Source organism: Pelophylax lessonae, assembly GCF_965119305.1.
Source record: "Pelophylax lessonae genome assembly, chromosome: 8".
Taxonomy (NCBI): domain Eukaryota; kingdom Metazoa; phylum Chordata; class Amphibia; order Anura; family Ranidae; genus Pelophylax; species Pelophylax lessonae.
The window spans coordinates 280,139,794-280,164,565 of NC_138775.1; the positions used below are offsets into that span (position 1 = coordinate 280,139,794).

General features: G+C 45.4%; 1 protein-coding gene across 5 annotated transcripts in view; it reads left to right on the forward strand.

Moving 5' to 3' along the window:
- DOCK7 (dedicator of cytokinesis 7) overlaps window positions 1–24,772 on the forward strand; it is a 329,839-nt gene that overhangs the window by 52,131 nt on the left and 252,936 nt on the right. For all 5 annotated transcript variants that reach the window (XM_082265167.1, XM_082265168.1, XM_082265169.1 and 2 more), the window contains exons 7-11: window positions 7,412–7,497; window positions 18,772–18,838; window positions 19,985–20,134; window positions 22,098–22,178; window positions 23,347–23,512. In XM_082265167.1, coding sequence (XP_082121293.1) covers window positions 7,412–7,497; window positions 18,772–18,838; window positions 19,985–20,134; window positions 22,098–22,178; window positions 23,347–23,512 — 550 coding nt within the window. The remainder of the gene's footprint in view (window positions 1–7,411; window positions 7,498–18,771; window positions 18,839–19,984; window positions 20,135–22,097; window positions 22,179–23,346; window positions 23,513–24,772) is intronic.

A 24,772-nucleotide genomic window follows, 5' to 3' on the forward strand; every position in this document is an offset into this window, starting at 1 on the left:
GCTTATTTTACAGTTATAAGCAACTGTTTTTTTCTGAATGAAAACTGCTCATTAAGTGTTTACTAATGTGAAGAGCTGTGATTGGGCACAGCTAATCACATGGTACAGATGGACTGTGATTGGCTCCGTCTGTACCATGTGGTGACTGACCAATTAATAGAGCTCATCGCAATAGTACACTCTTAAAGGCATGTAACAAAGCCTTTCATTGTGTACAACTGTCATGTGATCTGCTGTGATTGGCCACAGCAATCACATGGTACCAGCAGCGGGCCGGTACAGTGATCTGTCATTGGCCGTGTTCAGTGGACACGGAGGGTAACAGATCATGCTGGAGGGCGGCCCGATTCTGGGAGGATGTCATATGACGTCCTCCCAGAACGGTGCTCTCACCCAGCTGTAATTTTACAATATGCTGGGCAGGAAGGGGTTAAAAGAGAAGTATGGCTTTACCAAATGAAAAAAATATACACTTACCTAGGTGGGTGGAGCATCGATCCCCCACCAGCTCTGCACTGATCGCTGACACCACTGATCGCTCAGTTCTGCCCTCCACTCTGAGCAGAGAGCCGTGACTGTCAGCCACCGGCTCTCTGCTCTGCCCCTCCAGCGCTCACTAGAGTACTAATCTGTGGAGGGGGTGGGAGGGGCTGGCTCAATCTCCCAGCAGCTCGCCAAGAGGCTGAGCCAGATGCCGGTCCAGACTGCTGGGTGGATCCCGACTGAAAAGTCAGGATCAATCCAGCGCTGAGTGACTTCTGCTGACAGCAGGCTTCATCCCGCTGTCAGCTGATAATGGGTCACAGAAGTGCAGAAGGAAAGGGGCGCAGAAAAAAAACTTTGACTGTACTTCTCCCTTAACGCCCAAACCTAATTTTGCAACATTGGCATTTGTTAGTAAAACTGTACTTCTTGTATCCAGGTGAAATATACCTTGTTTTATTGTTTTTTGGGTTTTTTTTAGAACAGAAAGGGATTTCATTTGGTAGCTAAATGTTAATGGATATCTCCTGATTTTGTTTTGTTATCAAAGGAAAACTAGCCAAATATAGTAATAGCTCATTTAAAGTTTGCTGCACAACCATGGCCTCCAGCGGTCACGGATCCCGCAGTCCTTGCCGGTGGTTGCCGGCACTTCCTGGTTCCCAGAACGCACGGTGGCTCTCTCCTGACGTCACCTCCCGGATGTGACGCAATGGCGCAGGCGACTCGTTTTCGGAGCATGCGCTCCTTCCTCAGGCCTATACGGCACCATATTGAGTGAGGGAGTTAAATAGATCTGACTGGAAGCCGCCTGCCCTATTGCGTCACATCCAGGAGGTGACGTCAGGAGAGAGCCACCGTGCGTTCCGGGAACCAGGAAGTGCCGGCAACAACCGGCAAGGACTGCGGGAGCCGTGACTGCTTGAGGCCATCCTGAACACTCCACTGGACTGACAGTCTGTATCAATGGACAACCTGTATATTATGGAATACGTTCCACATCATTTATGTTTGTGAGTACTACAGCCTATGAGACAGCCTATTAAACTTGCATGCTGCACTTAGATTGGCGCTTTGTGTTCTTTCTAAAGTTCACTACAAGTGCTCCCTTCTCACTTGCCGCAAGAGCTGCCTCTCCAGTGATTTTGCATGAATTGTTTTCTATGGACTTCATATTTTTAGCTTATATATGGCTTGTATATGGACTCTAATGGCACTTTTCCACTGCATGGAACCGCATGGTACGGTGTTGGAACGGTTCGGTACGGTACGGGGGCGCTTTTCCCACTACATGGAACCAAACTGTATGGCTCGCTTAGACAGTACCACCTCAGTTGTGGTTCCAAGAGGGCCGTACCGGTACCATATCCCACAATCCTTTTACATGCAGCCTTAACTGTTTGTCACTACTAGCCACTGATTGGTCAGAGAATCGTTGTTATCCCACCCACTTTACTTTAGTGGAAAATCAAACCGTTCCAACACCGTACCATGCGGTACCATGCAGTGGAAAACCAAGCTGGGCCGAGTGGAGCCGAGCCGGTACTTGCAGTGGAATAGTGCCATAACTCTATTAGTCCTTTTTATTGACATTATTTTTATTATCATAAATTTCTGTGGTATCAGAGGGTCCTCCATTTCTGTCCTTATGCGCCAGTTTTTTGTATCACTGTTTTTCGAACAGCAAAGGAATCTTCTGAGAATTTTTGTTTCAAAGATTTTCGTTCACAATTCTTTTCATGTATGACCAGCTTTACACAATGATACTAAATATAAAATCACTTTTAAACACTGACCCTCCCTAATGTATCGTACATAAGATCAGATAATTGGACGACTTATCGTTCGCTTTTTGTTGCATGATACTGATACCGAAATTAACAATGTGTACTAAACGTATGATTTTTCTTTTTTTTTTGTACAATTCTGGAAAAGCCTCCTGGTTACGTAGCTACGTATCGGATAGTGTAACACAAAAATAATGGCAGCCAGGCTTTTCCCCGTTTATTTTTGTGTTTCTGAACATGCGTGGTCTTTGTTTGTCGATTTTTTTTTTTTTTTTTTTAGTGGACGGATACTGTACTGATTAACCACTTAAGCCCCGGAGGATTTTCCTGCTAAACGACCAGGGGGTATTTTGCGATTCGGCACTGCGTGACTTTAACAGACAATTGCGCGGTCGTGCGACGCTGTATCTAAACGAATTTGGCGTCCTTTTTTTCCCACAAACAGAGCTTTCTTTTGGTGGTATTTGATCACCCGTGCGATTTTTACTTTTTGCGCTATAAACAAAAAAAGAGCGTACATTTTGCAAAAATAACAATATTTTTCACATTTTTTTATATGAAATTCCCCAAAAAAAAATGTAAAAATCAAAATTTTTTAAAATTTTCGGCCAATTTGTTTTATGCTACATATGTTTGGTAAAAAAAAATCGCAAAAAGCGTATTTTGATTAGTTTGCGCAAAAGTTATCGCGTTTACTAACAAAGGGAAAGATTTTTGTCATTTTTGGTGTTTTTTTTTTAACGTGTAATGGCGGCGATCTGCGATTTTTTTTTTTGCGGTACTGCGACATTGGGGCGGACAGATCGGACCCTTGACTGACATTTTTGACACTTTTGGGGTTACCAGTGACATTACTACAGTAATCAGTGCTATATATATGCACTGTTACTGTAAAAATACACTGGTAGTGAAGGGGTTAACTTTATTTGGGAGGGAGGGGCTGTGTGTGTCCCTAGGGGCGTGCTTTCTACTGTGATTGGCTGTGGCTTGAGCTGTAAGGACACTGATCAACGGATCTACATAGTAGATCCATGTGATCAGTGTCTTTACAGCGAAGAGAATGACAGGTGGCTTGTTTACACAAGCTGCCTGACATTCTCCCTCTCCCCCGCCGATCGCCGAGTGACCGGCGGACATCGGGTCCGCTGGTCACACGCGCGGGGGGGTCCGTGACCGCGCAGGAGCGCGCCTCCGCGGGTGCGCGCTCGCTCCCCAGAGCCTCACAGGCGAGCGACGTAGACCTACGTCACTCTGCCTGTGAGGGGCTGACTGCCGCAGTAAATATACTGTGAGCAGTCGGCAAGCGGTTAAACGATTGTCGTTCGCTAGGCTTTCGTACAACAAATGTTTTCGTGTTTGTCACTTCAGATTTTGTTGGATGAACTGTCATGATCGGCTTTCGAAAGCTGTGTACTAACGATCAGATTATCATGAAAGCCGATATTATTATTCAGAATTTCTATAGCGCCAGCAGTTTACGCAGCGCATTACAATGTTAGAGGGAGACAATACAGTTACAATACAATAAAATACAAGAGGATTAAGAGGGCCCTGCTCAGAAGAGCTTACAATCTAATGGGGTGGGGCAGGTGGTACAAGAGGTTGTAACAGAAGGGAATGAGCTGATGGAAGATTAGTTGGAGGTGTGATAGGCTTCCCTGAAGAGATGAGTTTTCAGGGATTTCCTGAAAGCAGCTAGAGTAGGAGATAGCCGTACAGGTTGAGGTAGAGCATTCCAGAGGATGGGAGAGGCCCTGGAGAAATCCTGGAGACGAGCATGGGAGGAGGAGACAAGGGAGCTTGAGAGTAGGAGGTCTTGAGAGGAGCGGAGAGGACGGTTTGGGTGATATTTGGAGACAAGATTGGTGATGTAGCTCGGGGCAGAGTTGTGAATGGCTTTGCATGTTACGGTCAGTATTTAGAATTTAATTCGCTGGGCAATCGGGAGCCAGTGTAGGGATTTGCAGAGAGGGGAGGCAGACACTGAGCGGTTGGTAAGGTGGATAAGGCTGGCAGCAGCATTCATGGTAGACTGAAGAGGGGATAGCCTATGAAGTGGTAGGTCTATGAGAAGGGAGTTGCAGTAGTCGAGGCGAGAAATAACTAGGGAGTGAATGAGTAGCTTGGTGGTTTCAATTGTTAAAAAGGGGCAAATTTTTGAGATGTTGCGGAGGTTAAGTCTACAAGTTTTTGACAACGATTGGATTTGGGGCTGAAAGGACAGGTCAGAGTCCAGGATTATACCTAGTACCCTGGCATGAGGGCAGGGATTGATGGTTGCATAACTAGTTTTGATGGAAAAGTCATGTAGGGGGGCACGGGCGCGGGGGGGGGGGGGAATTACCAGCTCAGTTTTAGAGAGATTTAGTTTGAGGAAGTGGTGCGACATCCATGTTGATATGTCAGTAAGTAAGTTAGCTAGTGTACTAACGGTCAGATTATCGTGCGATCAATTCGAAAGCGAGTTTTATCGTACGATTATCTGAGCGTGTGTACAAGGCATAACACTGCCACTTATCCTGCCACTCACTAAACTAGATCAAGCCCTGATCTAGTTGATTTTTATTTTTTACAGACACAGGAAAAGATACAATGTATATTTTCCTCTTTGCAGAGGAGAAACAACACTGTGGCAGGTCTTCACAGTAGGATCACTTTGATTGGCTGACAGGGCTGCCATTTGGCTGTACAGTGCCCTGTGATTTCTATCTGACAGACACCTTCCCTACTCCTGAATTACAAAAAAAAAAAAAGTTTTTTACAATTTTTAAAATAATTTTTATTTATTTTTTAATTTTTTTAAATGATTTGTTAATTTTTTTTTTTTTTTTTTTTTATAACAGCGCTGTTGGGGGAATGAGGTGGGGGGCACTGAAGATGAGTGAACAGGAGACAGAGGCTCTTTCCCATTCATATAGCGGAAGCATAGTAAACATAGTTTACTATGTTCAGTTATGAAAAGACACAGTAGTGACCGGAACCAATCCCTCACTTTATCTTTTCCTCTTTACAGAGGAGAAACAACACTGTGGCAGGTCTTCACAGTAGTATCACTGTGATTGGCTGAGAGGGCTGCCATTTGGCTGTACAAGGCCCTGTGTTTTTTATCTAACAAACCCCTCCCCTACCCCAGAATTTAAAAATAAATTTTTTTTTTACCATTTTTAAAAATGTTTTTTTTCAATTTTTAAAAAAATATATATTTATTTTTTACATTTTTTTTAAATGATTTGTTATAAAAAAAAAAAAAAAAAATATATATATATATATATAACAATGCTGTTGGGGGAAAGGGGGGAGGGGGGGGCAGAAGATGAATGAATAGGAGACAGAGGCTCTTTCCTATTCATAAACTGAAGCATAGTAAACACAGTTTACTACTGCCTTTTGTTTCACTTGACCCTCCCTTCTAGATTGTAAGCTCCAACGAGCAGGGCCCTCTGATTCCCCCTGTATTGAATTGTAATGTAACTGTATTGTCTTCCCCCACACTGTAAAGCGCTGCGCAAACTGTTAGCGCTATATAAATCCTGTATAATAATAATAACTATGCTCAGTTATGAATAGACACAGTAGTGATCAGTACCAATCGCTCACTGTGTCCACTTCAGAAAAGGAACGGACCAGTAAATGACATATTTACTGGCCCCTTTCCCCACTCTCAATCTGCCTGTGCGCCCGTAGCAGCTGGCAGGAGAGGGAAGCCGGTGGCGCTGTGGGAGGCCCACCCCCACCCGGCAAACAGGGTGGAATCAGATGTGGGCAGCCTAGAGAAGGGGATCGGCACAGAAGGACATTTGCAGAACAATGCACTGTGTCTGGGTCTCTCCCTCCAGCAGCTGAAAGCCGGCAGCAGGGAGAAGGGGAGAATCCAGCTTTCCGCTGCTAGGGGGAGAGATCCAGACACAGTGCATTATTCTGTAGCCGTCCTATCATCCCGCCGCACCTGGCCCCTCCCACCCCTGTGTGTCTGGGGCCCCTACAGGGTGCCCGCGTGTACCCCCTGTCCGCTGTCTGGTTGGCTGATCAGAGTAGTCTCATGACCGGGAGCTGGTTCTCCTTTCTCCTGATCTTTAGGTCGAGACATGGTACCAGCTTGGTCTCATTGCTGGGAGCGCGCGACTTTCCCATGTTTTATCCCTTTAAACAAAATAGAAGTACAGGAAAGTACAGGGAAAAAAAACCTGCTGATCTGCCAGAAATTCAGTGAAGCTCCTTAATTCTGGTTTAAGCTGACAGTTCTGCCTCTGCTGCACTAAAGTCCCAAGCAGTTGTCAGCCCTGGCCAGGTAAATATCTGTGCTTACAGCATTTTTAAAGGGCTATGTACTAGTGATCGACCGATATCGGTTTTTCGTTGCCGATATCGATATTTTGGTCATCGCGTATCGGTATCAGCCGATATTTTCGTAGATTTAAAAAAAAATTTTTTTTTATTTTTATCACTTGACAGGTACTCTTGTGGAGGGATCTGGGGGTCTAAATGACTCCAACCCCCTCCTCTGCACTTAAAAGCATTCAAAACGCCAACTTTGGCTTTTTTGAATGCTGTCATTTTTTTTAATTTGGCGCCGAGTACCCAGAAGTGATGTAATGACATCACTTCCGGTTTTTTTCATGGAGACCCGATCGGAGCCGAATGCGGCTTTGATTGGGTCTTGAGCGGCCGTGCAGGATGGTTGCACGGGTCTCCCGGTGGGATGGGAGACCCGGGCGAGCCGCGGAAGGTGGCGCGAGGGGGGGACACGTCCCCTCCTGCTTCTTGTAATGACAGCCGAGCGGCTTCTCAGCTGCATCGGTTATCATTACAAGACAGCCGACCGTCGGCTATGGATGCCGGTACCGGGGTGATGCCTCTAGCTGCAGGAATAACTCCGGTGCAGCACTTTCCCGAAATATCGGCAATATCGGTAACCTCAGGGGCCGATTCCGATATATCGGGGAAAATGCAGATCGGCCCTCAATATATCGGCTTTGATTCCTAATATGTACTGTAGATGTATTGCAGAGATGTATTGAATATGGTTTTTTTTTTTTGTTTTTTTTATGGTCAGACTTGTTTTTTAAGAACATTTTATTTTTTCTTGCTTTAGTTAAAGTCAGCGATACGTCATGTAAATGTGAACCTGTTTTTATTTCTAGGATGAACCTATCGAGCGCCTCAGTGTTCCCGAAGTACCAAAAGAACATTTTGGGCAGAGGCTGCTGGTGAAATGCCTGACCCTCAAGTAAGTGCAGAAACCATCACACAATAGATTTCAGGAATTCCTCTTTTCATACTTTGTATAATTATTATTATTATTATAATACAATGGTAATGATCTATTACCTTCCTTTATCTCTATTTATCTGAGCAGCTGTTGTCTTCATTGTTTTATGCACACTTTACTGGTTTGCTCTTCAGTATTTTTATGACTGTGTATCTCATGTGAAGTTGTAGATAATTCCTCCAGTGCAGTGGTGATCAACTTTCTTGATATGGGCGGGGCCTCAGATGCGGCCTTCGACATTATTAAAAGGCCGCACATAAAATTCAGTGAATATTCTGTGTCTGAGACAGCAGACACACAACAGAATGTAATCACTGTCTATAGACATGATACATAAGATGGTCAGAGACTACGAACATGATACAAAAGATGGTCAGAGACTGCAGACATGATACAGCAGATGGTCAGAGACTGATACAGGAGATGGCCAGAGGCTACAGACATGATACAAAAGATGGTCAGAGACTGATACAGGAGATGGTCAGAGACTGCAGATATGATACAGGAGATGGTCAGAGACTGCAGACATGATGCAAAAGATGGTCAGAGACTTATACAAGAGATAGTCAGAGACTGCAGACGTGAGGCAAGAGATGGTCAGAGACTGCAAGCATGATAAAAAAAGATAATATTAGACTGCAGGCATATTGCAGGAGTGAACATGCTATAACAGTTGACAGTTGTTGGAGACATTTTACATGAGACTGCTAGATATCACTGCTTTAAAAGGGCAAAAGGAAACACAGATTAGTGTCTGTAGGGGCCCTGAGGGCCACACAAAACAGCTGCAGGTTGGGCACCAGGGCCTAGTGGTCCCCTATCGGTAAAGGTAAGAGGTTCCATCAAGTGCCCCTGTCGCTAATATGAAAACCTTCCTCCCCCCCCCCCCCCCCCCACCAAAAAATGTTTTCCTGTACAGATACAGAATATACTGGGAAGAAACGGAGGCCAGAAGACTCATCTGAAACTGACACTTCTTGGCATGATAGATTGCTGATCACTGCTGCACTCAGTGTCACCGATGTCACCGCTATGTTCAGTGGTGAGGTAGAGGCCACCAGGAGGCTCCACAAAGTGCAATGGGGGAACCAAGAAATCTACATTTCTCTATCGCTCATTGACAGACGTAGCCCTCGGTGATACAGCACCTTCGGGTTATGTTGCCTCCACAGGAGTAGGACTAGACAGGAAATGAAAAATGCTCTGGCCACACCCCAGGGGCAGTCCCCGAGGGTATATCCTCTCTCTCTCCGCCACAGCAAATCAGTTTTTTTCTGTCTAGTCAGGAGTAAGGACCTAGATACCTTGCTGGGATCTTCGGTCCTGGCAGGATTTTTTTCTTAGAAAATAATTTTTTAAGACAGCTTTTTTTCTCCAGTGTTCCTGTGAGATCTTCAAGCAAGAAAGCTGAACTGGGCGACGGGCTGGATGTTGAGATCCGGTGGTCACCCCAGTTCAGCCTATGAGCGAGTGCAGGCCATAGCTCCGCGCTGGGTCGGCCGCGACATAGTCCCACTGGACGGGGACTGACCCTGCGAGTTAAACGTCTCGCTGAAACGCCAAAGACCATGAGTCACGGAGCCCGTATTGGTCGACAGCCCTCCTACCTCGGTGGAGAGGGGTACTGTCAGGAGTTGGTGCCTGCCTGGTTCCGGTATGGTGAGTAGTATGTTCCCCCTTTCCCCCTGACGGGTCTTGTGGTGAACGCGGGCCCCTCTCTGTATGGTAAGGATGGGTTCCCCTCTATCCTACAACATGTCACAGATCCCCCTAATTGAGTATGATTTTTGTGTACAAGAAGCCAGGAGGCTTGGTTTGGGAGCTGACAATCTAATTGTAAAAATGTGTAAATGATTGTAGTCAGTGGAAGTACTAGAACTTTACTGTGATAGTATAAGGTATCCTACCTGTCAGTAGCCACAGGGCGATGTCTATACATGTATACTGCATTCCAGATCATTCCTCCAGCTAAGCAGCGGACCGCATACAGCCCGCTAGGGTCCGGTACCTCCGACCACGCTGACCACCATGAGGGTGAAGGGTTGTGAGGCCGAGATCCTTCTGCAGACATGCCGCTATTCTGTGCAGGCCGCCGCCATTGTCTGGTAGATCGCACGAGGCCGCCATTTTGGTGTAGCCTCGTGTCTCCAGCATGGGGGCGGCCATGTTTGAGGTGACTCAAACACCTCATGGAGCCAGGGGGAGGAGCCGGCAGGCGTGTTAAGGGGCGGAGCCGCCTCTTTTACCCAGGAAATAGGGCCAAAGACTTCCTGTCTGTAACAAGACAAGCACTGAGCAAGCTGATGAAAACTTCTGTGCATCAGGGATGAGCCTTGGGGTCTGTCTCTCTCTCTGTGGGGTCCAAAAAGGCAGGTAACACTGAGGGGCGCTGTTGCGACTGGGGGACACAAAAAAAAAAAAAAAAACGTTTTTTTTTTACTTTGTCATTTTTTGTCGCTGGCAAGTGTCTTGTATAATCATTGACCCTGCCGCATAGGTATCCCCACCTGATCCCCTCAAGGTGGCCGCAGGACCCTCCAGTACCCCACTTATTTTTAATGCATTATCGGCAGTTTTGGAGTCTTTGGTATCCCGGGTGGAGGTGGCCTGTCAGGGACGGGGGTCAAGTAGCGACCCCCGCCTACCCCTATTGTTTATCAGATACTTCAGATACGGATTCGGAACTGGTCAATGCAGTTGCAGGTCCCTCTTAGGGGGCTGTTGTCTCAGGTAATATCTCCTCAGCAGTGAGGAGCACGTTCTGCCTCCGCCATAGCACAAGAGTGGTGGATGCACTAGTTGTGTCCGTCCGGGAAACCTTTAGTCTTGAGGTTACACCGGCAGAGGTAGCTGAGACTGAGATTCCTTTTTGGTACTTGTTAGCCTACCAAAAGGGCGAAGGATTTTCCTTTACCCAAATGGGGTCGTTTTGAAACGAACCCCTGTTATTTCCAAACGCATGGCTAGGTGCTATCCGTTTGAGGAATTCTTCTTTATAGGATAGACGGTACCACCTTCTGTCTTGCCACAGACTGTTAGGATAAAAAGACCTCGTAACAACGAGGACCTTCCTTTTCTGCTCATATAGAGTTGTTCGTTCCGCGAGGGCGGGCGATAAGGCGAAACCCTCCAAAGCCCCTTTAGAGGGGTTTCAAAGGGCGCTGGTCGGGTAAACAAAGAGTCCGGCTCAGCCAAGCCTGAAGAATATAGCCTGATGCGCCCCTACCCATCTCTGGGGTGGGGGGGGGATGTCTTCACCGGTTTCTGGAGGACACAGGATCGAGTTTCGATCACTTCCACCGGTGCGATTCTGCCCTTCTAACATTGAACGGTTTCAGGGGTTCTATTCAAACCTATTCACAATGCCCAGGAAAGAGGGCAAGGTGCGTCCAAATCTGGACTTGGGAAGAAATAGAGTCCATCCGTACAGTGGTGGCCTCCCTGCATCAAAGAGATTTCCTGGCGTCCATAGACATATAGGATGCCTATCTTTATATCCCCATCATCGCAGGACATCAGCGTTTTTTCGCTTTCCCAAAGATCATCCTTGGTTCCCACCAGGAGACTGAACTATCTGGGCCTAAGGTTGGATACATCCTGGGCAAGAGAGTTTCTCCTTGCTGGGAAACTCCAGAAGGTTCAGTCAACGATTCGGATGTTGCTGTCCGTCAATTGGCTGGGACTGATGGTGGCCTTCTTAGAGGCAGTACCGTATACCCAGTCTCATACCCGAATTCTCCTGAAGGAGATTCTTTTTTAATGGAATCAGAATTCCGATTCCCTGGACAATCGGATCCGGTAGAGCGAGCGGACCAGGAAGTCTCCGATGCTCAACCAGGGGAAGTCATTTCTTCCGATAGTATCCAGATTACCAATAAGGGTATCGGAACTGAGAGCGATCAGATTTTGTCTGATTTACTGGATCGAGCAGCTCTAGAGCAGCCCGATTCGGATCCAATCGCATATGGCCTCTTCATCCAGAGGTTTTTCCCTAGCTGTCCCTTCATTGGGACATCCCGGATGTGGATCTGTTGGCACCTTGGCCTAACAGGAAGGTGCGGAGGTTTGTAGCTCGCGCCACGATCCTCTAGCGGACGCAGCAGAAACGCTGATCGCCCCGTGGGGGCAGTATCCGCTACGGCATGCCTTCCATCCTCTCAAGTTGCTGCGGGAACTTCTTCACAGGATAGAGGTGGAGGGAATTCCAGTTATTCTGGAAATTCTGGATTGACCTCGTCAAGCCTGGTAAGCCGACTTGGCGAGGCTAGTCGCGGACGCTCCTTGGAGACTTCCTCTCAGGGAGGATTTGCGGTCTCAGGGACCGATCTTCCATCTTGCTTTACAGTCGCTGGCTTAATGGCCTGGCCATTGAGACCCAGGTACTGAAGGACAAGGGAGTGTCAGCTTCAGTTATTCCTACCTCCAGTTAAAGCAAGGAAAGCGACTTCCAGCTCATGGAAGTCTTATATTGCATGGTGTGAATCTATTGGATTTCCCCCACAGACCTATTCGGTGACCCGAATTTTGGTCTGTCTGCAACAAGGGGTTGAGCAGAAACTATCCTTGAGCACGATCAAGGGTCAGGTTTTCGGCGTTAGCAATCTTCTTTCAAGAAACCTTTGGCTAATCATTCCTTGGTGCGGAATTTCATCCAGTGGTTGCGACATCTGGCTCCGCCAGTGCGCGCACCCTTACCGCCTGGTATCTTAATTTAGTGTGGTCGGTTCTTCAGAAACTTCTCTTTTGAAGATATTAGGGAGATTCCCTTGCTTACATTCCCAGAAGGTGGCCTTCTTGGTGCCCATTACTTCTCTACGCAGGGTGTCAGAACTGGCCGCATTATCCTGTCGTTCCCCAGATCTGGTGGTTCATAGGGATAAGGTGGTTCTTCTTCCGAATCCATCCTTCCTAAAGTGGTTTTCGTAAGACGGACTCACTTTTTGTGATCACGGATAGCCCTTGAAGGGGGTTGCCTGTGTCTGCCGCGACCATATCTACATGGATCAGTCAGACGGTGGTACAGGCTTATTCTATTAAGGGTCGGAATCCTCCGTTCCCTGTTAGGGCGCACTTCACTCGAGCGCTCAGTACTTCCTGGGCCTTTCGCCATCAGGCGTCAGTGGTCCAGGTATGTAAAGCGGCCACCTGGTCGTCGGTACATACCTTTACAAAATTTTATAAAATTGATGTGATGGCATCGGCGGATGCCTCATTTGGCCGCAAGGTTTTGCAGGCCGCAATTTGAGGAGACCGGTGGTCTACCTCGAGGGTTTTTTTCTGTTTGAAAATTTTTTTGTTGAGTCTCATCATTAAGGATGAGCATTGTAAACTTCTAGTTGGCACCGGTTGGGCCTTCTAGATTTAGATTTGATTTCCATTTTCCCACCCCTCATTTGTGATACTGCTCTGGGACTTCCCGAAGGTGCTGTATCACCGAGGACTACGTCTGTCAATGAGCGATAGAGAAAAATTGATTTTTGTAAAATCTTACCGTAAAATCCTTTTCTCTTAGCTCATTGACAGACGTAGTACCCTCCCTTCTGTTTTTTGGGTTGGGTTAAATTCTCTAAGCACTGCTTTTGTGACATAACTGATTTGCTGTGGCGGAGAGAGAGAGAGGATATACCCTCGGGGACTGCCCCTGGGGTGTGGCCAGAGCATTTTTCATTTCCTGTCTAGTCCTACTCCTGTGGAGGCAACATAACCCGAAGGTGCTGTATCACCGAGGACTACGTCTGTCAATGAGCTAAGAGAAAAGTATTTTACGGTAAGATTTTACAAAAATCCATTTTTCTGCAAATGTCAGTTTCTAAAGAATCTTCCAGTTGCTGATTGCTTTTGATACAGCTCATATTTCTTTGCAGGGAAACTGTTTTTTGAAGTTTTTAATTCATCAGCAATAGTGCTTTTATATTACTATACAGGTTGTACTTTCAATGCCTAATCTCCTGAATGGCATTTTTGAGGTACTGCAGTAACCTGGATTTCACACAAGAGGGCACTCTGTGCTACTTTCTAAATTCAGTGTTATAGGATATATTATAAGCAGTTTTGATACTTGTGGCCAGTGTTCATTTTGGCAGCAAATTTCATTTAGTTTTAGTCATAGTCTTTTGACTAAAATGCCATTTTAGTTTTAGTCATATTTTAGTCTTTTGACTAAAATGCTATTTTATTCATATTTTAGTCATCTGAATTGTTTTAGTAATTTTTTAGTCGACTAAAATCCCCAGTACATTTTAGTCGACTACAAATGGAATGGGTTTAGGTAAATTGTAATGCATTATTTTAAACATTTCTCTAGAATTTTCAAACTAGTTATGTACTCCTGGAGTAAAAATCTAATAATATGTTTATTATTTATGGTATTAAGGTTTGAACACGCACTACAGACACAGATTTAGCCATTGTGATATATACCATCTCTCTCTCTCTCTCTCTCTCTATATATATATATATATATATATATATATATATATATATATATATATATATATATATATATAGAGATATATATATAACCAAGTTTCATAAACAAACAGAAATATTGCTTTTTGACAAACAAAAGTGCAACTTTAAAATACAAAAAAACCCTAAAAAACTGTAAGCTTTATTGGCTGTAATGTCATTGCAAATATTACCTGAATATATTACCAACATTCAATATTAACCACTTGCCGACCTCCCCACGCAGATTTGCTGCGGAAGGGCGGCTCGGCTGCACATAATCACGTAGATCTAGACACAACGGGAGGCAGACCACGTGAGGAGCGGGCGTGATCGCCGCTGACCTCCCGCGATCTTCAGTGAAACTGACAGGAGAGCCGTCTTCCTATGTAAACAAAGCAGGCGGCTCTCCTGTCACACAGGCACAGTGAGATTGTGTGTCTCAGCTGAATTACCGATCTCTGTGTGCCTGTCACAGAGCCCCCCCCCACAGTCAGTAAGCACAATTTAGGAGCACACTTAACCCCTTGATCACCCCCAGTATTAACCCCTTCCCTGCCAGTGTCATTTGTACAGTATCAGTGCATATTATTTAGCACTGATTACTGTATTGGTGTCACTGGTCCCCAAAAAGTGTCAGTGTCAGATTGTTCCGCCATAATGTCGCAGTCCCGCTAAAAATCGCCGATCGTCGCCATTACTAATAAAAATAGCAAAAAATAAATAAAAAGTCCAAAAATCTATCCCACAGTTTGTAAACGCTAAAACTTGCGCGCAAACCAGTTAATATACGCTTTTTGGGATTTTTTTTTTTTTTTTTACCAAAAATATGTAGCCGAACACAAATTGGCCTAACCTGATAGAAGGAATTAGGATTTTATTTAATTTCACCCATTTTTAATATAATTTAATTTCACACTAGTCACTATAATATAAACAGCTTCTAAAAGTGCAAAATTGATAGTGAAAAGTGTGAAATTAAATTATATTAAAAATGGGTGAAATTAAATAAAATATAATAAAATTAAAATGATCTCTGAATACATATGAAATGTGATGATATAAGACAATAGATTCATTATATAAACAAATAAGTGTTAAGAAAATATAATATCATCTGTGAATAAAATACATATAATAATGTTCAACATCACACTTCATATGCATTCACGGATATTTAAATTTTAGTTTTTAGCGCCGCATTTTTAGAATCAATTAGTCCTATAGATGTCTTTTGGTACACGTGGCTGCACTGTCGCTGTGTCCAAATGTGCATGGCCCCAAAGCACCCATTGAGAGTTTGGGGACCCGCACCCACACAGGTGACATATTGGGACACAGCGGCTGTGTTCATGCAGACACGTGTCCCCATAGAGATCTATGTGACTGCTCTAACAAGGATTTACGCAACTCCTGTGCATCCCCATGCCGGCAAAAAATACGGCCCTGCACGGGACACAGAAGTAATTGCCTGGGTGAATGTGTGCTTGCACATCCAGAACAAAGCAACAGGTGCATTTTGAAGTGTATCTAAACCAAAAAACAAAAACGTTGTACAGGAGATCAAACCAGTCATTCTGGCAATTATTTGTTAGACCAACAAGAGAGCTTTGAATGTAAAATAATTCCTATGAAAGGGGAGCTGTTTTAGAAGTGAAAGCCTATCTAAACCCAAGAACAAAAAAATATTCCTCTTACAGTTTACCAGTGGTGGCTGCATTGGTTTTTTTTTTTTTTTATTTCCTTTTTTTTTTTTTTGGCATAATCCCTCAAATCGCCCCCCCCCCCCTTCACATACACTGGGACTGTTTTGGTGGTCTGGTCACTGGCCTGGCCTGGGATGGGGGGGTACCCCATCCTGCCTGAATCTGTCCTTGAGGCCTAGGCTCCTGATTCTGGGTCCCTGTATACCTCGTGGTGCCATGCCGGGCCTCCATTTTGTTGTAGTCTGTGTATTCCTATACACAGCGGCCATGTTTGTGTAGTCCGGCGGCCATTTTCTTGTGGTTTGCCATTGCAAATAGCGGCGGCCATGACAGTAGAGTCCTGTGGGCAGAGATTTCAGCGGTGGGAGCCCCTCTGCTGTTGACTCCTGGATCATTTTGCTTCCTGATGGCCGCATGTGGAGTGCAGATTCTCCTGGTGGTTGCAGGTGCCTGTGTCAGCGAGTGGTGAGGCTGGTGGGGTCCTCTGCCTCTCTGCATTGTGCTTGGTGACCAAGTGGTGATGCCAACGCGGTGTGGGTTGTACCTTTAGCAGTGTGTTACACTTTTTTGTGGGTCCCCCTAGTGACTCATGGAGTCTTTGGAGCATATTTCCCCACCTGATTCCCTCTCTGAGGCTATGGCGCTCTCCGGGTCCCAACCGTCCATCCATGCACTGACGGCGGTCCTGGAGTCCCTTGTGTCCCGGGTGGCGGCAGCTTGCGGGCGACGGGCTAGCAAAAAGCGCCCCCTGCCTCATCTGTCTCATCAGATCCTGAATCTGATTCGGCCGCCACGGACGTGGATCACCCTTCTGGGTCTGCAACCAGGCGCCTGGAATCCTCTGATAGGGAGGATGATTCCTCCATGTCTGCGTCTGCATGAAAAGGTGCTGGTGGATGCACTGATTGTATCTGTGCGTGAGACCCTGAAGATGGAGGACAATGCTGAAGCTGTGAAGGAGGCACAGGTACCCTTTGGCACTCACAAAGCCATCCAGGGAGGCAAAAGTGTTTCCTTTCTCTGCTTATTTTGACATAATTGTTGCTAAAGAGTGGCGACGACCAAAGCGTCCCGTTGGGGTTCCTAAGCACTTTACTAGGTGTTACCCCTATGAAGAGTCCCTTCTTAAGGAGTGGACTGTCCCACCGGTGGTGGATCCTCTGGTTCCCAGATTAAACAAGACAACCATGATTACGGTTGAAGAGAACCTGGCTCACCGGAATGCGGAGGCTCTGGCCCGCACTATACACCTTAGCTGGTTTGGCAATGAGGTGGTATTTACCATTGCCCTGGCGTCCCAAACTCTGACCAAGTGGGCTAAGCTCCTATGCCGTGACCTGGAGGGAGCACAGCTCCCCCCCCCTGCCTTTGCCGAGCTGGCGGACCAGCTGGTCCAGGGGCTCCAGTCTATCTGTGACGCCTCTTTGGATGCGGCTCTTCTGATGGCTTGCCTCTCTGTTTTGGAGGTGGTCCTTCAGCGTGTCTTCTGGCTCAAATGCTGGTCTCCGGACCAGACTTCTAAAAAGGCCTTGACTGGTCTTTCATTTCATGGAGATCGCCTGTTTGGAGCTACCCTGGTCCTCATTGTAGACGTGGGCCTTCCTTCTCAGCTCATAAGAAGTTTTTTCGTCCCTCAGGGTCGACTGACAAGGGCTCGAAGCCTTTCAGGGCCTCCTCTAGCGGATCAAACAAACCTGGACTGACAAGGGCTCGAAGCCTTTCAGGGCCTCCTCTAGCGGATCAAACGAACCTGGACTGACAAGGGCTTGAAGCCTTTCAGGGCCTCCTCTAGCAGATCAAACGAACCTGGACTGACAAGAGCTTGAAGCCTTTCAGGGCCTCCTCTAGCGGATCAAACAAACCTGGACTGACAAGAGCTTGAAGCCTTTCAGGGCCTCCTCTAGCGGATCAAAACGAACCTGAGCGGGATTCTCCAGACCCGTGGACAAGGCTCCTTCTGCGTGAAGGTGCGCCCTTACCCGTATCGGAAGAGGGGCGATGTCTTCGCTGGTTTCTGGACCCGTGGACTTCCCTGGTACAAGACAAGTGGGTCCACAAAGTCATTCGGTCCGGCTACAAAATCGAGTTTTGCTCTTGTTCCCTTGCAAGGTTTTTTTCTTCCAACCTGCGCCTTTCTCCAGACCGGTTACAGGGTCTGTTTGGGGCGGTACAAGACCTGTTCCTTGAAGGGCTGATTGTCCCAGTTCTGACTTCGGAACGCTTTCAGGGCTTTTACTCTAACCTGTTTGCAGTCCCCAGGAAGGACGGCAAAGCGAGTCCAGTCCTGGACCTCAAGGCGCTAAACTGCTTTGCGCGGGTACAGAAGTTAAGAATGGAGTCCATTCGAACGGTGGTGGCATCCCTGCGTCGGGGGGATTTCCTTGCCTCTATAGATATCTATTTTACCTATTTTATCATCCACTGGGAAGGAATCTGGTGGACGGCTTATCTATGTCCCACCTCTTTGAATTTCATGGAGCACTTTATATGTTTATGCACTTTATATTTAATACGGACTTTTTGGACTTGTATGTATGCACTATTATTGACTCACTTTCACATTTTTATAATGATTGGATATATGCAATCTACTGAATTCAAGCGTTTTACTACTTTATATTGATGATATAATTTGTATAGTGTAGCAAGCGCTGTTGGAAGCGTACAATAGGCATGCTATCTTTATCATACAGATTGTATGGCTGAATTTACATCGCATTCAGACCAAAGTCACGCAGGACCCTTTTTTTGGTCCGCACCAGAATCGGATCGCATGGGTGTTCTATGCGATCCGATTCATGTCCCAATCGACAATTCGCACTGCGATATGCAAACTAATCTGATTGGGGTGTCATTAACTTTGTTTTGACACTCCCAGCATTTCACATATAGCATTGTGAACTGCCTGCGAGTTGGGCGCGATGCGGGAGCCCTCAGTGGATTCGCTGGGTTCCCCAATGTAAACCGGCACTGACCGTATTCTCACACTTTTATGTATTGGAATGGAAAAGACGAATTGTTTAGTATATTGATGTAAAAGTTTATACAGGTGACCACAATGCTTTTTATTGTCTTGCAGATTTGAAATAGAAATCGAACCGATATTTGCAAGTCTTGCCTTGTATGATGCCAAGGAAAAGAAGAAGGTGGGTGACAATGTTGCAGAATTGTATTGATGGCTGGGGGATGGGTGTTAGAGCCGGTTCACACTACTCCAACTTGTCAGGCGACTTGAATACATTTTAATATATTAGAATAGAATAGAATAGACTTCAAAATAAGAGAATAGAAAAGAATAGAATAGAAAAAACAATAGAATAAAATCAAATAGAATATAGCTGTTTTCTGAAACTCAAATTTTGCATAGAATAAATTTGAATAGAATTAATTTAAATAGAATAGAAACAAATAGAGTGGAAAATAGGAAAATAAAATTGAAAAAACAATGGAATATAATAACACAGAATACAACCATCTTCTGAAATTCAAATTGAGAATAGATTAGAATAGAATGGAATGAAATAGACTAGAAAATAAGAGAATAGAGTAGATTAAAATAGAATATTACTATTTTTCGAAATTCGAATTTCGAATAGAATGAATTTGAATAGATTAGAATAGACTTGAAAATAAGAGAATAGAAAAGAACAGAATAGAATAAAATTAAATAGAATACAGTATAGCCGTTTTCTGAAATTCTATTTTCGAATATAATAAATTTGAATATATTAGAATAGACTTGAAAACAAGAAAATGGAATAAAAAAAACAATAGAATAAAATTAAATAGAATATAGCCGTTTTCTTAGGCCCCATTCACACTAGTGCGACGCAATTTTACCGCGATTTTGCCGCGATTATGACGCGATTTTGAAAGCAATGGCAAGGCTATATGCCTCAAAACGCATTAAAATCGTGGCAAAGTAGTGCAGGAACTACATTGAAGTCAATGCAAGTCGCCTCCAGGTCGCCCCAAAGTAGTACAGGACCCTTTTTCTAAGTCGGAGCGACTTGTGTCGCTCCTATTAGAACGGGTCCTGTGCTAATCAATGGCGAGCGACCCACCGCGACTTGTCAGGCAACCAAATCGCCTGACAAGTCGCGCTAGTGTGAATGGGGACTAAGTGAATTTCTATGCATGTCTAGTCCCCGGGGGTTTTGTGCCAAATACATTGCCGCCTTTCAACCGGCTTCATTCTACTTTGTATTGCTGAGCGTGTATCTTTTTATGTGTATTGGGGAGCTTAGTGGGAGGAGCTACAAATAATCATGTATTGATTTCTTTCCCTAAAGATTTCAGAAAACTTCTTCTTTGATCTGAACTCTGAGCAGATAAAAGGAATGCTTCGCCCTTACGTCACTCCAGCCGCCATTACCACGTTGGCGAGATCTGCCATCTTCTCCATCACGTATCCTTCCCAAGACGTCTTCCTGGTTATTAAAGTAGGTATTCGTAATCATGGAGAAATTGACTTTTGTTACATTTACTGTAAATAGTTACATAGTTAGGTTGAAAAAAGACACAAGTCCATCTGGCTCAACCAATAAAAGACAAAAAAAAAAAACAGTAATACAATCCCATATACACAATCCCACACCCGCAGTTGATCCAGAGGAAGGCGGATCCATAACGGATGTACAAGTCAAGAGATGTCGCCATAACATTAATTTCAGGAAAATGCTTCCCATAGGATTATATGTGCATTTTCTTTACCTATAACAGCATCCCTTGTGTAGAATAATGCAAAAGTATAGATAGGCGCTAAATCTAACAATAGATGTGAATATAAGTCACATCTATTGTTAGATTTTAGCACCTATCTGTACTTTTTCATTATTCATTTATTTGTACGTTTTGACACTACAGAGATTTGCTGCCTATATACTATACCAATTATTACACTTAGTGATTCATTTATATTTATTCCTTCCAGATGCATAATTAGAACCTTCAGGGCCCCGGTGCAAGAAACCATGAAGGGCTCCCAGGACCCCTGGCCACGGCCCTTCCTTTCAAGCCTGGGGCTCTTCCCACTGATCCTGGGGCCCTTTACTCTCGTGTGTAACTAGAACCTTCAGGGCCCCAGTGTAAGAAACCATGAAGGGCCCCCCGGACCCCTAGCCTGGGCCCTTCCCTTCAAGCCCGGGGCTCTTTCCACTGATCCTGGGGCCCTTAACTCTCGTTGCGGGGCCGTTTATTACGGTCCCGCAGTGGGACCCTTTCACAAGTTCTGCTGTGGGCCCCCTTCCTGCCATCTTGGGGCCTCCCCACGGTGGTGGAATGCCAGGGCCCGGTCGCAAGTGTGACCTTTGCAATCCTGGAAGTTCACCCACTGGTGTCAGTAGTTTTTTTATTTTTTGGTATTTTTATTGTATTATTTTTTATCATTTTATTTTATTTCTTTTACAATGTCACTGACTATGACTCTGTCCATTCAGAAAAGGAAGGAGCTGGTAAATTACATATTTACCGACCCCTTCCTGGTTCTCTATTATGACACACATCCCCTGCAGCAGCCGGCAGGAGAGGGGAGGGAGTACAGTGTGGGGGGGGGGACCAGGGGAGCACACAGGGACCCAGAGACAGCAGAACACAAGTGAACTGGATAGGAGGAGTGGCGGGGGCAGCATACAGAGGAACCAATCTCCTCCATTTTCCTCCTGCAGCTACAGGAGGAAAAAGGAGGACAGTGATTTCTCTACATGCTGCCCCCGCCGCCCCTCCTATCCAGGTGTACAGGGGAGCCGCACAGGCCCTGGAGCATGGGGCCCGGTTGTAATTGCAACCCCTGTAGTTACGCCCCTAATTCCTTCACATTTACTTCACTGGTAGGGCATTGTTTTTTTCTGGATATTATCCCTTTGTGTAGCCATGCAAAAGCCCCGAGACTTCTGCTGGGTGCCGCCATCTTGGATGTGACGTCAGCAGACTGAGCTGTCATTCTCTAGTATTCCCCTTCGCTCTTTTGCCGCTGGCTACATAGAAGGTTATGTAGAGAGGTGAGGGAGGAGCTGGGCCAACACAGACAAGAATTAGACACTCCCAGAAGAGGAAGGGGCTGCGAGGTGCAAGCAAGGATGGGGGCTGGAGTGGTCAAATTTTTTCTTAAGTTTAGAGGCGCATTGCAACTGAATAAAAAATAATTCATGGGAAGGAAAAATGCTGCTAGCAATCAATTAGGAGAATTCAGAGATTTTTCTGTAATTTTTTTTCCTACAATCTTTTTTATTTTTTATATTTTGTCAGTCTATTTAAAGCAACCATGTTTGCTAGCCTTAGCATTTCTGTTTTCTAAAACTATGTTGGTGTAAATGAGCTCTATAAAAATAACTTTTTCTTTTGAGTGCTGCTTTAATATTAGCTTGCTGGCAAATGCAATATCTTCAACTGCTGTTTCCTTTTCAGCTGGAAAAGGTATTGCAGCAGGGTGACATAGGAGAATGTGCGGAGCCCTATATGATCTACAAGGAGGCGGATGCAGCAAAAGTGAGTAATTCAATTTTTTTTTTTGTTTACCCGGGTTTATTTTTTTTAACAAAAAAGCATATGATGTTTTCTGTTAGTCATGTGATCAGCCTATTTTTCAATAAGGAAGTTCTTGCTGCAGCTTTTAAATTATTACCAATTTAAGAACATTCTACCCGCTGACCACCAATGTGAGGAGCATTCTTCTCACTGACCACCAATGTAAGGAGCATTCTTCTCACTGACCACCAATGTAAGGAACGTTCTTCCCACTGACCACCAATGTAAGGAACGTTCTTCCCACTGACCACCAATGTAAGGAGCATTTCTCCCACTGGCCACCAATGTAAGGAGCATTCTTCCCACTGACCACCAATGTAAGGGCATTCTTCCCACTGAGTACCAATGTAAGGAACATTCTACCTGCTGACTACCAATGTGAGGAGCATTCTTCCCACTGACCACTAATGTAAGGAACGTTCTTCCCACTGACCACCAATGTAAGGAGCATTCTTCCCATTGACCACCAATGTAAGGAGCATTCTTCCCACTGACCACCAATGTAAGGGACATTCTTCCCACTGACCACCAATGTAAGGAGCATTTCTCCCACTGATCACCAATGTAAGGAGCAGTCTTCCCACTGACCACCAATAATCATTTTTATTATCTGCATTTCTTTTCAGACCATTAATAATTACTTTGTTTGATTTCATTATTACTGAAAATACTTTTTTTTTTTGTACGTACCTAGGCATCAAATATACAAACCTCACCACATTCCTATTTCTTTTACTTTTTCCTATATCTCATAGTGATGTCCACTCTCTTTTAAATTGGCCCTACAATGGTTTCATATATTTCTTCTATGTCTCGGACTTTAGTGGTGATATTTCTCTACTTGAGTTCTCAACTCCCAAGTTCAGTTTTTAGTTCATTTTATATTATGAGGAGGGTAACACATCAGTGGAAGCTCCCCACAGGTAGTAGGAACACCGATAACTCTTAAGGTAGGAAGAAACCAAGCCAAGAACTGAGGCATAGAAATGATGACTGGAGTCCCTGGTAGGTATAACCCCAGCGGGTGACTTGGTCCATCAGAAATGGGTAGGTTCTCCTGCAGGTTGTGCCACCATCCCTTCATCGTACTTAGCGTTCTGTTGGTCTGACTCCATACTTTTTTTTACAGAATAAGGAGAAGCTGGAAAAGCTGCGCAGTCAGGGGGAACAGTTCTGCCAGAGACTGGGAAGGTATCGCATGCCCTTTGCATGGACGGCAATCCATCTCATGAACATTGTGAGCAGCGCCGGCAGCTTAGAGCGAGACTCCAACGAGTTAGAAATTGGACCTGGAGGTATTGCATTGGCATTTTTATACACTTCTGTTAAAAGGTTGTTGGAGGTGGGAATTGTTTAAAGACCATATATTATTAAGAATACAGTGAAGACTTGCTGAACTTTACGTAGTTTATTGCGTTGTTTTTCACGCCTGTCCACAAAGTCCTTTAAAGGTTCGTTACTTATAAAGTACTTTAGTGTCGGTTCAAGGGATCTCCTATTATTATCAACCTGGGAACGTGACCGTATATCGCTAGTGCCCAGTCCTCTAGATTCTGTGGCCTAAATGTATTTATTTTTGTAATTAAACTTTATTTGGTTTAAATGTGCTAACAATATCACTTTTTTTTAGCCTTTACAGAAATCACAACGATGGAAGCAGAGTTAGTTTTTCATCTCCATTTCCTGCAGAAATTTGATTTCTCTGCCTAAAAGGAGCACAAACTGAATTGGATACTGATATGGTTTTAAGCCAATGTGAGGTCATAAGGAGCAATGCCCTATAGCAGTGGTCCTCAACTCCGGTCCTCGGGGCCCACTAACAGGCCAGATTTTAAAGCGGAGTTCCACCCAAAAGTGGAACTTCCGCTTTAGGTAGTTCTAACCCCCTGACATGCCACATTTGGCATGTCATTTTTTTGGGGGGGGGGGGAGCGGGTACCTACTTTTGACAGGTACCCGCTCCCACTTCCGCTCAGAGGGCCGCGCCGCCCTGAGCGGAAGTTCTCCTCTCTCCCTCCCTCCCTGCAATCTTCTGGGACATGTCAGAGATCCCAGAAGATTGCCGGCCAATCAGGACGCATAGCGGAACAAGGCGCATGCGCAGTGCGTACCCGGCTGTGAAGCCGCAAACTGTCACAGCCGGGTGCCCACATCAGTGATGCCGGTGCCGCAGAGCAGAGAGGGAGAAGACGGCGCATCGTTGGACTGTGGGACAGGTGAGCGTATGTTTAGGCTGGAACTCCGCTTTAAAAGCGGAGTTCCACCCAAAAGTGGAACTCCCTCCCTGCAATCTTCTGGGACATGTCAGAGATCCCAGAAGATTGCCGGCCAATCAGGACGCATAGCGGAACAAGGCGCATGCGCAGTGCGTACCCGGCTGTGAAGCCGCAAACTGTCACAGCCGGGTGCCCACATCAGTGATGCCGGCACCGCAGAGCAGAGAGGGAGAAGATGGCGCATCGTTGGACTGTGGGACAGGTGAGCGTATGTTTAGGCTGGAACTCTGCTTTAAAGCGGAGTTCCACCCAAAAGTGGAACTTCTGCTTTAGGGAGTC